This window comes from Rhinatrema bivittatum, chromosome 9 (assembly GCF_901001135.1).
Source record: "Rhinatrema bivittatum chromosome 9, aRhiBiv1.1, whole genome shotgun sequence".
Taxonomy (NCBI): Eukaryota; Metazoa; Chordata; class Amphibia; order Gymnophiona; family Rhinatrematidae; genus Rhinatrema; species Rhinatrema bivittatum.
Window position 1 is genome coordinate 98,556,706 of NC_042623.1, and position 14,535 is coordinate 98,571,240.

Consider the following 14,535-nt stretch of genomic DNA (forward strand, 5'->3'; position numbering starts at 1 on the left):
ATGGATTGCTGATGCTACCTCTTCCTATTGACCCGCATGGGCCAGTGGTACTACAGCTGCTATTACTGGCAGCATTAGAAATGCCATATTTTCAGGTTCATGGAACCACGTGCAGCTTGTGAGATGCCATTTGGCCATCCCTGTCCAAGGTTATAGTCATTAATTGTCAGCATGCTTATCCCTGACTTCTGATTGCTTGAATATCTTCTAGTGTTGACATCAGTTCAGAACACAAGAATTCTTTCTCAGACACGGTAGTGGATTCTGCACCTTCACTGCTGAATTGTTCTTAGTTGGTCTGCTTTGGTCTGGATTCTAAAGGAGTAGCTTCAGCTGGAACTCAGAAATAAATGTCTGTCTTCATTAACACCTTGAGTCTGTTTCAGTGTAAAACTGATGAGACACCTATATTGCTTTGCACAATGAAGCTGCTAAGAGGTTAGCACCTAATTAACTGCAACCTCTTGCTGGCTTCTGACTGGGTGTGAGCTTTACTTAACAATAATTCATAAGAATATATTTACAAAATTAATATTATAAAAGATAGTTTGTGCTAATATGGTACACTAATGGTTACATAGACAAACTACTTTATCACTTGTAATTCAGCTGATTAATCATGAACTTTTTGGATTTAATATTATGGTCAATGTGCATGGCTCTGTAAAAGACCATTCATAATGTTTGCCCAAAGAACTTTCAGATCTAAATTTTAAAGCAGGAAAATGTATGAGACCTAAATTCAGACTTAATATGTGGAGAAAGGAGAGAGATTACGGTCCTTCAAGTTGCAGCTTTTGGATCTGATCACACCATTATATTGCCAGTTCTTTGGATCTAATCTGTGCTTATATTGCCAGTACTTAGTCTAGGGTGATTTGGCCTTTGTCATTTATTGATCCCCATAGGCAGTGTGCTGAATCTCAAAGATCCACATTCTAATGTGAGTATTGACTCCATTGTTATCAAAATTATATGATATAAAAGAAACTGTGTGAGAAAGCTCTGAAGAAACAATTTGATTAAGACCGCAGGTTGAGTATCTATGGCTGGTATTTCCATTAGGAAAACTAGGCAGTCAACTAGAGTGCCAACCCTGGGGGGGGGGGGGGGCACAATTCCATGAGCACCAAGTCCCAAGCTGCCAGCAGAGCCCATTCTGCCAGCACCCCAGGAGGAAGAAAATGGGCCAGATCCATCAAACAGAGACCATCCTGCAGCTGGGTCATAGAGGAAGAAAAGAACACAGAACCACCAACTGAACCCATCTCAGCAGCAGCCAAAGGGGAAGAGGAGTACCTGGAGCTGCCAGCAGAGCCTCTGCCACTGGTGGTTGAAGAATGCAAGTAAAGGCCTGTCATTAGGAAATGAGAGGAGAAGGAAATAAATGCTGGGTAAGCGAGGTGGGGCGGGGCGGGGCGGGATGAGACAGTGTACTGAGTGGGTGGGGTTAGAAAATATATGCATGGTGAGTGGGAAGGGTATATGGAGAGAGTGTGTAGAGTGGTTGGCAGGGTATAAAAAGCAAGAACATGCCAAATGGGTGGGGCAGAGAAGGTGGAGAAAGAGAGGCTGCTTGGCAGATGTGGGCAGGGTGAAGAGAGGATGCTGGTACTACAGAAAGAGGGCAAGAAGACTGGGGGGATGCTGGTAAGCTAGCCGTGGATTGGAAAGAGAAAAGATTGCAAAAATAGATGGAATTCAAACTTAAGTATTTATTTCAAATACACATTTTTCCCACCGAGTAATAGATGATATTGTTTCACCTGCACCAAGGAAAGAGAGAAGTTACATTTTAAATTGTATTGTCCAGTGCAGAAACTGTAGCCAGATATGTTCTACAAAGACACTATTCCATTATATATAAAAAGGCACTTTCCCTGATGATGATGATTTGGATAGGGGTGCTGGAGAAGGCTGTGGGTCCACTCTCCTAGTACCTTCTGATAGACATTGGCCCTTGATACCCTCGTAGGGCTTCTAGAGTGTTAGTGTGAAGGTGACTTGTTCACCGCATCTTGTCTCCCAAGACATTGATTTCAACTGCCTGGTCTACTCTGCCTTTTAATTGATGGGCTCATGCTTTTCCCAGACTTGTAGAAGGAGGTCCTTGCTACAGTAGAAGGTGCCTTAGCAGCAGCTGCACCTCTGCAGGTTTTTCATCTTGCACAGAACTTGCAGTATTGTGAGTTTGCATGCTGCTATCCCTCCCCATGGTTGGTGATACCTGGTTGCTGTTTCTTCCCTCACCCAAAGGTTCCTAACAAATGACTCTGGTATGAACAACAAGAAAAAAGAGCAGTGCTACGAGCAAATCAACTCTTACTGCAACATATGGAGGCACACAACAGCTGTGCGGCATAATAATTACAAATCCTCAATGGAAGCCCTTGTATTTGAAAGCTTGGCAAAACGAGAGAGAGACTTGAGTGGTCCATAGTGACATAAAGAGAGTCCTGAGGGTTCTATGATGGAAAGCATGACTGGAGAGCGACCTGAGAGTCCCACAGAAGGGGAAAGGATGAGAATTTAAGCGGGGGTAGTGGATAAGGTAGTAACAGGTTGAAGAATCTCAGCAAACAGATTGTGGAAGGAAGAGGGGAGGCCTTAAATGTAACACATTTTATTGTTGAACCAATACAGGCTAATGTAATATGATGCATGTGGCAGAACACATAGTCTAACCTGCAGTTGTGTGCCCATTTTTGTGTGCAAACTACTGACAATGCAGTAAAGAATTTTGTGCACAAAAAATATATGCCCAACAATATGGAGGTCATTTTCTAAAGAATTTACAAGAAAATGAGCTTTGGAAATTGATACTTTAGTTAACATGCATAACTCCTTTGAAAATTAATTCCTTAGGGTTAAATTGTCAAAAGGTTTTGCAAATATAAATGGACTTTTGAAAATTGCTGTGATATATGCCACTTTTATGCACATAACTCCTTGGAAAATTACCTTCTATGGGGTAGATTTTCAAACCGCGCGATTTGGCGTACTTTTGCTGGCGCATCAGGCACAAACAAAAGTACGCGGGATTTAGTGGATACGCGCATAGCCGCGCGTATCCGCTAAAATCCTGGATCGGCGCGCGCAAGGCTATCAATTCCGTATAGCCGGCGCGCGCCGAGCCGCGCAGCCTACCCCCGTTCCCTCCGAGGCCGCTCCGAAATCGGAGCGGCCTGGGAGGGAACTTTCTTTTGCCCTCCCCTCACCTTCCCCTCCCTTCCCCTACCTAACCCACCCGCCCGGTCCTGTCTAAACCCCCCCCCCCCCCTTACCTTTGTCGGGGGATTTACGCCTCCCGGAGGGAGACGTAAATCCCCGCGCGCCAGCGGGCCGCTAGCGCGCCAGGACGCGACCTGGGGATGGGTCCGGAGGGCGCGGCCATGCCCCCGGACCGCCCCGGGCCGTAGCCACGCCCCCGGGCCCGCTCCCGACACGCCCCGAAAACGCCGTGCGGTTCGGGCCCGCCCCCGACACGCACCCCTCAGAAAACCCCGGGACTTACGCGAGTCCCGGGGATCTGCGCGTGCCGGTAGGCCTATGTAAAATAGGCTCACCGGCGCGCAGGGCCCTGCTCGCCTAAATCCGCCCGGATTTGGGCGGATTTAGGCGAGCAGGGCTCTTAAAATCCGCCCCTATGTGTACAGGCTAACACCCTCTCATGCAAATTACATGCAAATGCTGGCATTAACTACCGGTATTACCCTCATATTCCTTCAAAAATACCATAAATCGCATTAACCTTTAAATATATATGTGCTGGAACAATATAAAAATAAATACATACATACATAAATATATATATATATATACACACACATATATATATATATACACACATATACATATATATATATATATATATATATATATATATATATATATATATATATATGTATCTAGCAAGACTATTCATAACACCCATTTATTTTATAGAATGATTTCCATTTTAAAGATTTCATTTGTCAGGTGTAATCATAAGTCTTGCATACACAAATTAGTCCATCTCACTTTTTTTGAAACTTTTTGCTGATAGATAAAAATGCACTCTGTTTTACTTAATTCTTTGAGATATTTAAATTTCATCAATATTGTTATCAGAGGTATACTTCCCTCTATAATCTTTTCGGTATCGTGCAGTTTTCTAAAGTTCAGAGATGTAAGAAGCCTAACTTAGGCCTAGATCTTCTAAGCTACCGTGGCTTCCTGAATCACGCGGTAACGGGGGGGGGGCGGGGCGGGCCTGTGAAAGCCGGCAGCAATCGCACCTCCACGGTGCTATCGCTGCCAGCTTTCGCACCCAATAGCGCCATCATAAAAGGTGGTGCTATTGGGCACGCTAGTGACAGCAAAAAGGGTCCTTAACTTTTCACCATCAGCGAAGTCGTCGCGGACTCCGCCCTGATTTAGTGATCGCACGCAAAAAGGGACTTTTTGCGTGCGATCGCTTTGGAAAATGGCCCCCTTAGCTGGTTGCTGCTTCAGGGGTGTCGGCTAAAGACTATCACTCTTTTTCATTATATATATTATATTGTTCTGGCGCACAAATATAAAGGTTAATGCAATTTATGGTATTTCTGAAGGAATATAAGAATATAATGTGAATGCCTTTTGTGATAATTTGTATATGTGCATTTTCTTATTCTGACATCTTTGGGTAATTGTGCAATTAACTATTACCCCCAACAGAGAGAGGTATACTGGTTTAACTAGTGTTTCCTTAGAGCTGGAACCTTGACTTCTAGTCCAAGGTGGAATAAAGTTTCTAGGGCTAATTTTAATCTATGGACAGAAGGTGTAGCTCCAGAGCCGGAACCTATAGTTGGGATTTTATTTATACAAAACATGCTTTATGCACACAAAGCATGTTTTCTGCGCATAAAATACGATTTATGTGCAAAAAGCATTTCCTGTGCTGGGAACATTTTTTGTTTGCTTAAATTATATTTTATGCAGAGGAAACGTGCATAAATCATGTTTTTATAAGTATTTTCTTTACTCACATTTTCAGATTTGTGTGCATTTTTTTATTAGCATACCATTAACTTACTGCGGCGGGAGTGAAAAAAAATAATGTTAGCATATGCATTAAACTGTACGCTGAATTTCAGCACACCGTTTTATAGCTCAGTTTATTATGAGCCCCAGTATGTCTCAAAGTATCCGATTTTTCTTGAAACCAATATAACAACAAATATTTTAAGACAATATTATAAAATAATGGGAAAAGTCTCACCATTCAAAGAAAGAAAATATGCAAACTTAAAAAAAAAAAAGTTTTTATTCTTACTGTTTAAATATGTAAGCACTCCATAATATGCATATATTTATTTGTACCTACCACATATAGTTTTATTATAGCAGGAAAATGTCTTGGCCGGCACAAATTACTGCCTCAACGCCAATGGTATGTAAATACTGAGGCCTCTTTCGCTTGCATAGTTTGTAGTTTCTGCTTCCAATGTGTGAAGCACTCAAGTAGCTAAATTTTTATTTTATACTTGAGTAGATATAGACTATGGACAAGTTCATGACAAGTGAGATTTTTTATATATTTCTATGAAAGCCAATGAGTGATATAACAAAATATCTTGTGTGTGCCCACCAACGTCCATGTCTTCTTCAGCACAGACCTGCTTCCCTTTTGGCCAGGCCACCCCCTATCTTCCCTAATTGTAAGGTGAGAGACTATATGCAATGAATGCATTAGTGGCGAGGGAGCTGAAATGTGCACAAGGGAACGGCAGGTCCATCTTTGTGGAAAGCTTACCTCCTGAATGATCGCAGCAGCTTGCCGAGAAAATGAGAATGAAAGTAATGCAATTCCTTCTCTTTGTTTTTTAGATCTGGGATTCCTATTTCTATCTTGCTGTCATTTTTATAAACCAGTCTTGCCTGCAACTAGAATTGTTCACGCCGTCAAAAAAGAAAAAAGTGTTGGAGAAGTAAGTAGCCACTTCAGCGAATGTTAATATTACTGTGGGGCAAGTTTCAAACTGCTCACAGAAGTGGATTTTTTTACCCATGGACTTCGTATCAGTTTTCAAAGGGAAAATGTTTCCTTTGAGAATTGCCCAAGACCTTTTCCATTACCTTTTGTGCTGTTAAAGTTACATGCGTATGTTCATAAATCCATATGTGTGTGTGGGCATGTATATACATATATATATATATTTATATAAACACAAAACCCTCAAACCTGCCCCCGGGAATGCCTCCCCTTACTGTGGATAAAGTTTCTATGAGTTTAATTTTACTCACACATGGCTGGGCAGTTTTCAAAAACTCTATTTCCATGGGTAAATGGCTTTCGAGATTTGCCTTCCATGGGGGCCGATGTAATAAGACCCGCAGCAAAACAGGCGTTACTTATGAGCGCGGGTTTTCATCATCATGCGTGGCTAAAGCTGCTGCTTCTGCGGGATGTAAAAAAAACATAAAATGCGCGTAAGGCCCCGTGTAATAAGCAGTCACATCCGGGCTGAAAACCCACGCCGATAATCCACGCATAAAAGTAAACTGTGATAACTGCATAGCAGCGAGATAGGTGCTCAGCTGGGCACCAGTCCGGATGATCGGGTGCCGTCCTAGGTGATCAGCCAGGAACGAATGTCACGCCCAGAAAAACAGCTACCTAAGCTGGCCGCTCGGACGCCGAGATAGGCATCCCGAGTTGGCCCTGACATTTAACTCGTATCCTGACTGTGACGGTAAAAATCCTGCATTAAAAAACCAGCACTAGCATTAGTGCGGCTCCCTGCATTGCCTATGATTAGCTAATGGCCTCCTTTGCATGCCGTTAGCATGCACTCAGTAAAAACCTCAGGTCTAAGCGCGTTTGTACATCCCCATATAGGGCTTTGCGCAGGAAAACACGTACAAATGCGTGTACAGGCGCGCACAAACCCATGGCAGTTTGCGTGTACCTTATTACATCAGCCCAATAGAAGCAAACCCATTGCTTATTAAAGAGTATTGTCTTAAAAAGGTTTGTTTTGTTGAGCATGCCTGGTTGCTGAAGAAAAGACTATTACAATTGTACCTTCTTGGCAAATCAATATATTAAAAAAAAATTGTATCAATTATCTTTAACAGATTTTTTTTCTTTGGTTGATGTTCCTGTAAGCCACCCAGTTAAAAAGCTTTGAAGGTTCCATATGACAAGAAATGTCTGCTGGAGCTTGAAACTGGGATGTTGTTTTATGTTTTAATTTCTATTTTTTGAGACCTATAATAAAATTGGGTTAAAAGAATTCCAAAACTTCAGATATTCTCTACCTCCCAAGTGAAAGTGTTTTGCATGCACAATGAAAAATTTGAATTTCTATCAAATTTAGGATTCTTGCAAAATAATTCTCACCATTTCCACCATTGTAGTATTTTAAAAAACATGCAAAAAATATGCACATAATGGCACAAATCATTTAACCTGCAGAAGCATGAAATTGTGTGAGTTCTGCAGTGGACAAAAGCATACACCAAAAAAATTGTACATCCTACAACGTGTACAAATAGTGCTGCTGGATTTTTGCCAATATCTTAATTCCGGCCCATAGTTCCCAGTGAAAAGCTCTGTCGACAGACTAATTGACTTTATCTTGGCACATCAACTTTGGGTCAGTGGTAATTATCTGTGACAGTGCAGGCAACAGAGGGCATTTGTTACATTCGGCTTGCTACTTGAGTTGTACATCCGGTTATTTCTTTGGTTTGTTTTTTTGCATGGGAGTCCATTTTAGCATTTGAGGCAAAAATACATGTAAATTATCATTACATTGATGTGCTTTGGAAAGCTTTTTTTTGGCTGAGCATTGTTAAACCTGCTTGCTTTTGCAAAGCTGTCTCACAAATAATTTACTCCGATATGAGTTATTGCCTAATATATATTCCAAACCTAATTTATGAAAATCTGTTTAACAAAATGGTTGATGTTCCTGTGATCATTAAAAGGCAAAAAATTAATTTCACAATTTATTTCATATTTATAAACCACAAGTTCCATTAAAATGCTCCCAAAGCATATAAAATATAAAATCAACAAACTAGCAATAAATACAATATTCAAAACACATCATAAGAGAGGCAGAGATTAAAAATAATGCATCACCCTAGTAGCTTCCAGTCCTTTTCTTATCCCACTATGCTGTTGCAAATGCTGATTGAAGCAGTCGTGTTCTTAAACTTTTCTTGATCAGGGCGTAATAGTCTGTTATCACAGTCCCCTGTCTCAATGCTGCACAGGAAAAGTATTGCCTATCAGTACATATGAAGTTTTACTTCATATGGTTTCAAACTGCCTAATCTCATCTACTCATGAAACCACTTTTACACAGTACCATTGTATTGCATTTTGTTTAAAATTAGTCTGTGATATTCTAGCAAATTTCTGAATTTTTATGAATTGGGGATCTGCAAAACAGTTTGGGGCGGATTTTAAATGCCCTGCGCGCGTAAATCCGGCCAGATTTACGCGCGCAGGGCCCTCGCACGCCGGCGCACCTATTTTGCATAGGCCGCCGGCGCGCACAGAGCCCTGGGACGCGCGTAAGTCCCGGGGCTTCGTAAAAGGGGTGGGGAGGGGGCGTGTTGGGGGCGTTCCCGAAATGACGCAGGGTTTCGGGGGCAGGCCCGGGGGCATGGCGCCGGCCCGTGGGCGTGGACGAGGCCTCCGGACCAGCCCCTGGGTCGGGTGATGGCGCGCCAGCAGCCCGCTGGCGCACGCAGATTTACGTCTGCTTTTAGCAGGCGTAAATCTGCCAACAAAGGTAAGGGGGGTTTTAGATAGGGCCGGGGGGGTGGGTTAGGTAGGGGAAGAGAGGGGAAGGTGGGGGGGAGGGCGAAGGAAAGTTCCCTCCTAGGCCGCTCCGAAATCGGAGCGGCCTCGGAGGGAACAGGCAGCGCGTGCAGGACTCGGCGCGCGCAGGTTGCACAAATGTGCACCCCCTTGCGCGCACCGACCCTGGATTTTATAAAATACGCGCAGCTACGCGCGTATCTTATAAAATCCAGCGTACTTTTGTTTGCGCCTGGTGCACGAACAAAAGTACGCGATCGCGCAAATTTTTTAAATCTACTCCTTTGATTCCATCTTAACCCGGGCAGATTTCTGCCTAGTTTGAGATTGATTTTAAAAAATCCATGGATTTATGCAAGATCCATAGGGAAAAATCTTTCAGTATTTAAAAAACAAAGTTTGCAAACCAATTTGATATGCTTCCAATTTTGTGTTGGTTCATTGAATTAGTTTGTAAACTTCTTTTAAAGAGGTTCACATCTCCCTATCAGGAATCTCCATTCCAAGATAGTTAGGACTTGCGCTAATTTATCTGCTTTCAAGGGCAAAACTAGAAACTAATCTTTCCTTTTTCAATTTGTGTGTCTTGCATTAAATTTAATTATGCTTAAAAGCCCTAAACAGAAATTGGTTCAGTTTACACATTTTTTTAAAAAATAAGAAATATATTTTTTTCTTTTCAATGCTTCACAGGTATGGAGATATGCGAGTAACAATGGGCTGCGAAATATTCAGTATGTGGCAAAATTTAGGTAAGGAAATCCTTTTAATCCCACCTGAGTAAAGCCTGTGGTAGTTCAAATCCCACTGCTGCTCCTCGTGAGCTTGGGCAAGTCACTTCGGGCCTCATTTTCCACGCTGCTCGTACGCGAAAAGTCCCTTGTCGCGTGCGATACCAGGATGGGGGCGGATTCGGCCCCGGAAGAGGAGGAGTCGGGGCGTCACCGGGGCCGACTCTGCGCCGACGCCACGGACAGCGAAAAGGTAAGCACCTTTTTGCGGCAGCTTTCGCTCCCAATAGCTACACCTCCTATGGTGGCACTATTGGGTGCGAAACCGGCAGCGATCGCACCGCGACGGTGCGATCGCTGCTGGCTAACGCAGGCCCTCCCCCCATTTCGGCCCCCCGCCCCTCATCTTCTAAAGTATCGCAGGCCTGCGATACTTTAGAAAATGAGGCCCTTCCTCTGTTGCCTCACGTACAAAAGCCCCCCTGTGGACAGGGACATATCTACACCATCCAGATGTAATCTGCTTTGAAGTGCCTAAAAGAATCTAAGTCAAAGCGATATTGAATGATAAAGATTAAGCGTAATTTTCAAAGCTATTTCCACAGATAAAATAATGCATATTGCCTACTGAGCACCTACTTTTACTCCCAGAGGGGCACGTGGTGTTGGGACAGGTTTGGAACTATGTGCAAACTTTTGAATTGAGCATATTTTTAATCATAAAAAATTATCTGCACATAATAGCAGGTATAAATGTGCATGGGTAAATTTTTTTAGGCAATTTTCAAAGTGAAAGTGCACGGGTACTTTCCCTTTAAAAAAGAGTTAAAGTCCATGGTTAAAAAGTTCCCACTGACTCTGCATATTCGTGGCCAGTTTAAAATTTACCCCCTAACTAGAGATGGACGTTTTGATTATTTGGCATAATTTTTGTATTTCATGCTGAATGTGAATTAAATGGATCACTCATTGCTATGCTCCAGGCTGGTATTGCAAAGGCTCCTGATTTCCCGCATCCCCATCAAGCTATCAGCCAATCTCTTCCTTACACTTCATATCCAAACTTTTGGAGGCAGTAGTACTTAAACAACTGTCTGAATTAGTAGAGGAGCATTAAGTTCTGAACGAATACCAATTTGGTTTAAGAAAAACCTTAAACACTGAGATTCTTATGATCTCCTTACTGGACAATCTAAGAAGAGGTCTAGATTCAGGCCACAGCTATGTATTATTAATGTTGGTTCCCTGTACGTACCCGGATCAGTCCAGACTCCTGGGTTCTGTCCACTCACCAGCAGATGGAGGCAGAGAAAGTTCTAACTGACTCCGCCCTTTCATGAGGTGCACCTACAGTATATCAGTATTTCTCTGCCTCCAGCAGATGGTGGTGGTGCAAAACCTACAGTCTGGTTCTTAGTTTTGTTTTGTTTTTTTTTAAATTAGTTTTTCTTGTCATATTTTACTTTTCTTTTACTGTTTTCTTAGTTTACTTTAGTTTAAAAAAAAATTATTTTTTGTCAAGGAAGGGTAAGTGGAATCTAGCCTCCCAGGGAGTTGGCAGGTCCTGAGGGGAACATCCTCCCTGGTATTTGAGGCTCTTGGCTTTAGGGGTTGAGAACCCTTGGCCTCAGTTTGCTGCAGCTTTTGGGGTGATACCGGGGAGCCCAGTTCACTCACCCCGCGGAGCAGAGGACCCAGCTTCTTCTCAGGTGGTATAAAAAAAAAAACAATTGAATTAATTATTTTTTGTCTTTTTTCCGAAGTAAATAAGTTTTATAGCCTTTTTCTTACCCGTTCAGATTTTCTGTTGTCCTTTGTGCTGTTTTTGGGCAGTCAGCAGGCTTTTTTTTATTTTAGTTTTGTTTTCTCCGCAGCCGGCTTGTTTTTTTCAGAATGCCGCACGGTCCGGCCTGCCGCGCGTGTGGGGACACGTGGGCCAGAGTGTCTCACAACGGTCTATGTTCCTCTTGCTTCCCCGGGGGGGGGAGGGGTTTTGGGGGCAGCTGGGCTTACCATTTTTTCTTCTCTCCGTCGCTCTGCTAGACCCCAGGATGCCTGTGTCTTTCTGCTGCAGCCTCTTTCCCACTTACTGCTTCAACAGAGGCTATTTCAGGCTCTCTTCGCGCTGCTACCCTCGCTCCGGAGGGGGGGGGGTCTCCTCCTCCTCTTTCTCCACAGCAAGTAGCCTCTGAGGGAGGTGAATTTTTTGCTAATTCAGCTCCTGCTGGTGAGGAGAGTCCTGAGGAGTCTTCAGACTCCTCTTCTTCATTTTCTTCAGACTTTATTATGTTTTTACATAAAGCTTTACAAGGCCAGAAAGTCCTCTAAATAGAGAGAATGTAGTATCTCAGGTCAAGTCTTGTCATGGTTTACATCATATTTCACTGAACATTCTTCACAAGAAAGAATTCCTTTTGGTACAGAAATAATACTGGTGTGGCTCAAGGCTTGGCTCTTTCTTCTCTATTTAATATCTATCCTGCTCCCATCTCAGAATTCTAGCCAACCTTTCTGAAGGCTATCAAATTTTTGCCAACAATATCCAGTTTTTTGTAAAAATCCTTCCTACATGGTCAGAGATAGTTAATCTAATTGGAATCCGTTTGTCTGCCATTAAACAATGGCTTCACCATAACAAATTGGCCTTAAACTTCTCAAAAACAGAGTTCATGACAATTCAATGTTCCAACCATAATTCTATTCCTTTCTCTATAACGTTAGATGACCATAAATCCCCCATTCTTTCTCATGCAAAGAGCCTTGGGGTATGGTGAGATAATAGATTATCTTTCCAGTGTCATATCAAAATGGTGATAAGAAATGTCTTTTATAAGCTATGGGTTCTTTGTGACCTGAAGGCCTTAATTTAAAGATTTCAGATTGGTGGTGCAGGCTTTCCATATTGCCAGTTTTGGATTATTGTAACATCATTTACTTAGGACTACCAACTTCCTCACTGAAGCCATTACAGCTACTTTTGAACTCAAGAGCTCATCCACTTTACCTGTTCAGTTTCAAGTCCAGTACAAAACATTGCTTATAACGCACAAACTTCTTAGCACAACATCTCTGCCATGGATTAACTTTCTATTGAGAATGTACCAACCTACAAGACATCTTAGATCCCAAGAAAGAGGGATTCTTGAAGTACCCTCAGTGAAACTGGCATGTTTATGTGTCACAAGAGACTGCGCTTTTTCTGTTGCTGCACCTGTGATGTGGAACACAATTCCAGAAATGTTGAGGCTGCTGGAATGCACAAAGGGCCGGATTTTAAAAAGATTACGCACGTAAATGGTCTTACACGCGCTGAGCCTATTTTCAAAAGGCCTGGTGACGCACGTAAAGCCCCGGGACGCGTGTAAGTCCCGGGGCTTTTCTAAAGGGGTGAGGCGGGGCAGGGATGAGAGGCCTCCGACAGAGCGGCCATTTGCCACTGTGTCGGAGGATCGCGTGCCAGCAGGTTGCCGGCGCGCACAACTTGCGCCTACCCAGAGGCAGGCGCAAAAGGTAAGACAAAGGTTAAGGGGGGAAAGGTAAGGGGTGGGAAGGTCAGGCAAGGGGGAAGGGAAGTTCCCTCACAGGCTGCTCCGATGTGCGCATCTGAGCGCGCATATTATAAAATCAGGCGTACATGTGCGCGCGCCGGGTAGCGTGTGCACATGTATGCCCGCACCTTTTATAATCTACCCCAAAACCTTTAAAGCATTCCTTAAACCTTTTCTGCTGGGACTAGCATTTGTGTAATTGATGATTTACAGAAATTTATGTAATGATACAGCTTGCACAGTGATTGTGGTATTGGCAGTTTATGTTCTGAATTGTAATTTTAGTTATTAAACCTGCACTATGTTTAGATTTCTGTGACCATTATATATGTTATTTTGTACATTGACAAGGGCCTCGGTATGGGCAATAGATACTGTAGGAAGAGTGAGTAAATTATGTCGCAATTGTGCAGTAAATATGCACGCTTTTGCATAAAATTATGTATCATTAAAAAGGCACCAAAAAACTATTTTTATTTTCATCAGAAAGCCAGCAGACAATTTGTTATCTTGCAGCTGAGAGCCAGCTGATGTGTATTTTGCAGCAGCTTGTTTATTCAGTGGTGAGATGCTATGTGGTATTTCCTGTGGGATTGCAGGAGAATGGGGGCTATGAATATAGCCATGATAGTCCCAGCTGTTTATTTTGATAATTTCTTTCTGGATGTCCTATAGTCCTTGGCTTTTAAGAACCAATCAAATTGCCCCTCCCCCACCTCCTATTTACAGTGAGAACTCTACCTGCCCAAGCTAACTTTTAGGGAAAAAGGGAAGTAATTTTAAAGTTGGACCTGTTAATGACGCTCCCCTTATCTGGCAGCAAGCGCATTATTTCTGTTCTGACATTCAGATTACAGATCAGCTCTATTGTAAAGGATATGATCTTTATTGTCCATGGCTTTGTTGTCCCCAAAGTCTAGTATTCTGTACTGCAGCATGTATTATGATACTATCTAAACAATGTATGGTTTCTTTCAGTGATTAAAGATTTCTGAAAGAAAATTGAAATGTTTGGTAAATGAGATGCATGAGAAGAACATTTTTCAGGGTATATGGAGAAAGTCTATACTCGCAAAATAAAAATGTACAAATTTTAAATCCTTTCCTTATGTGCATCATGGGATCAAATTGTGAATGAATAAATAAAATATCCATATACTGAGTACAGTATGTTTTAACTAGTTACTGATTTCCTATAGCAGCATATACTGGTATGCTGTGCTGTCTAACATTTTCAAATTAACTATGTCCAAATCTTATGCGTGAAAAGAGTCCTGGGAAATTGGGAAGGGATTATGTGGTTTGTTAATTTTCAATCTAAGATATATGTTTTCTTTCACAAAAGGGTTAAGTGCAAAATTCATCTCATCTGTGGATAGTAATTTTACATGTAACCATCTCAACAATTTGGAGGTCCTTGTTTATCATTATGCTGACATTTCTATGTAATTAT

The 14,535-nt window shown here is 42.3% G+C and overlaps 1 protein-coding gene across 5 annotated transcripts in view; it reads left to right on the top strand.

Moving 5' to 3' along the window:
- Positions 1 to 14,535, top strand: part of DOCK4 (dedicator of cytokinesis 4) — a 939,215-nt gene that overhangs the window by 692,500 nt on the left and 232,180 nt on the right. For all 5 annotated transcript variants that reach the window (XM_029615608.1, XM_029615609.1, XM_029615610.1 and 2 more), the window contains exons 29-30: positions 5,854 to 5,954; positions 9,497 to 9,555. In XM_029615608.1, coding sequence (XP_029471468.1) covers positions 5,854 to 5,954; positions 9,497 to 9,555 — 160 coding nt within the window. The remainder of the gene's footprint in view (positions 1 to 5,853; positions 5,955 to 9,496; positions 9,556 to 14,535) is intronic.